The 779-nt window shown below is 43.0% G+C and overlaps 1 protein-coding gene across 1 annotated transcript in view; it reads left to right on the forward strand.

Moving 5' to 3' along the window:
- The window catches only part of LOC119592661 (insulin gene enhancer protein ISL-3-like), a gene marked incomplete at its 5' end in the record, with an annotated part of 82,877 nt that overhangs the window by 73,743 nt on the left and 8,355 nt on the right, over positions 1-779 (forward strand). Inside the window, 1 exon segment of the mRNA XM_037941573.1 lies at positions 583-709. Coding sequence (XP_037797501.1) covers positions 583-709 — 127 coding nt within the window.

A 779-nucleotide genomic window follows, 5' to 3' on the forward strand; every position in this document is an offset into this window, starting at 1 on the left:
CTATGACTGAAAATAGAGCTATTGATTCTCCAGTGAGCAACAGTCACATGCGTTCCTCATTGCCCGTACTCACCATAGATAGTTTTAGGTCAATAAGTCAAGTATATCATTATCATTGGTCATATATTTATCTGTAAACAAATTCAAATGTATTCATCTTTGGACCATATTTGCCCTATTTAGTTTTAGATCAATTAAAAGTGTTTTCCTCATGGTTCATACTCATCATATTTGACTTTATTTGACGTTGGTCCTTGGCCATACTGACCACACTTAGCTTCAGACCAGCAAAGGAAAATCTGTTTCTCATTGGCCATACTTTGCTGAATTTTTAGCTCCAATCTGTTCCTTATTGGGCTTACAGTCCATCATTATCTCCAAGTCCAATTTGCTCCCCATTGGCCATACTTACACCTTTTATCTTTCAAGTCCAACCTCACTGGCCATGCCATTTTTCATCTCTGAAGTCCAATCTGCTTGCCATTGGCCAAACTCGCCATATTTATGAACAAATCCAAGATGTTCCTTCACTGGCCATACTCACCCGTCACTTCCCCGTTTCTCTCTCTCCCTCTGCCACAGATTCTGCGTCGGCGACCGCTTTTACCTCTGCGACAACAAAATCCTCTGCGAATACGACTATGAGGAGAGGATGGTGTTCGCCAACATGTCGTATTCGTCCGATTCTCTCGCCCACATCAAGCGACAAGTTAGTGACCTGCAGGTAGCGTTCGTTCAAAAGCGCACTGCCACCAAAGCCACTTGTTCTGTCAGGCACC

Source organism: Penaeus monodon, chromosome 30 (genome assembly GCF_015228065.2).
Source record: "Penaeus monodon isolate SGIC_2016 chromosome 30, NSTDA_Pmon_1, whole genome shotgun sequence".
Classification (NCBI taxonomy): domain Eukaryota; kingdom Metazoa; phylum Arthropoda; class Malacostraca; order Decapoda; family Penaeidae; genus Penaeus; species Penaeus monodon.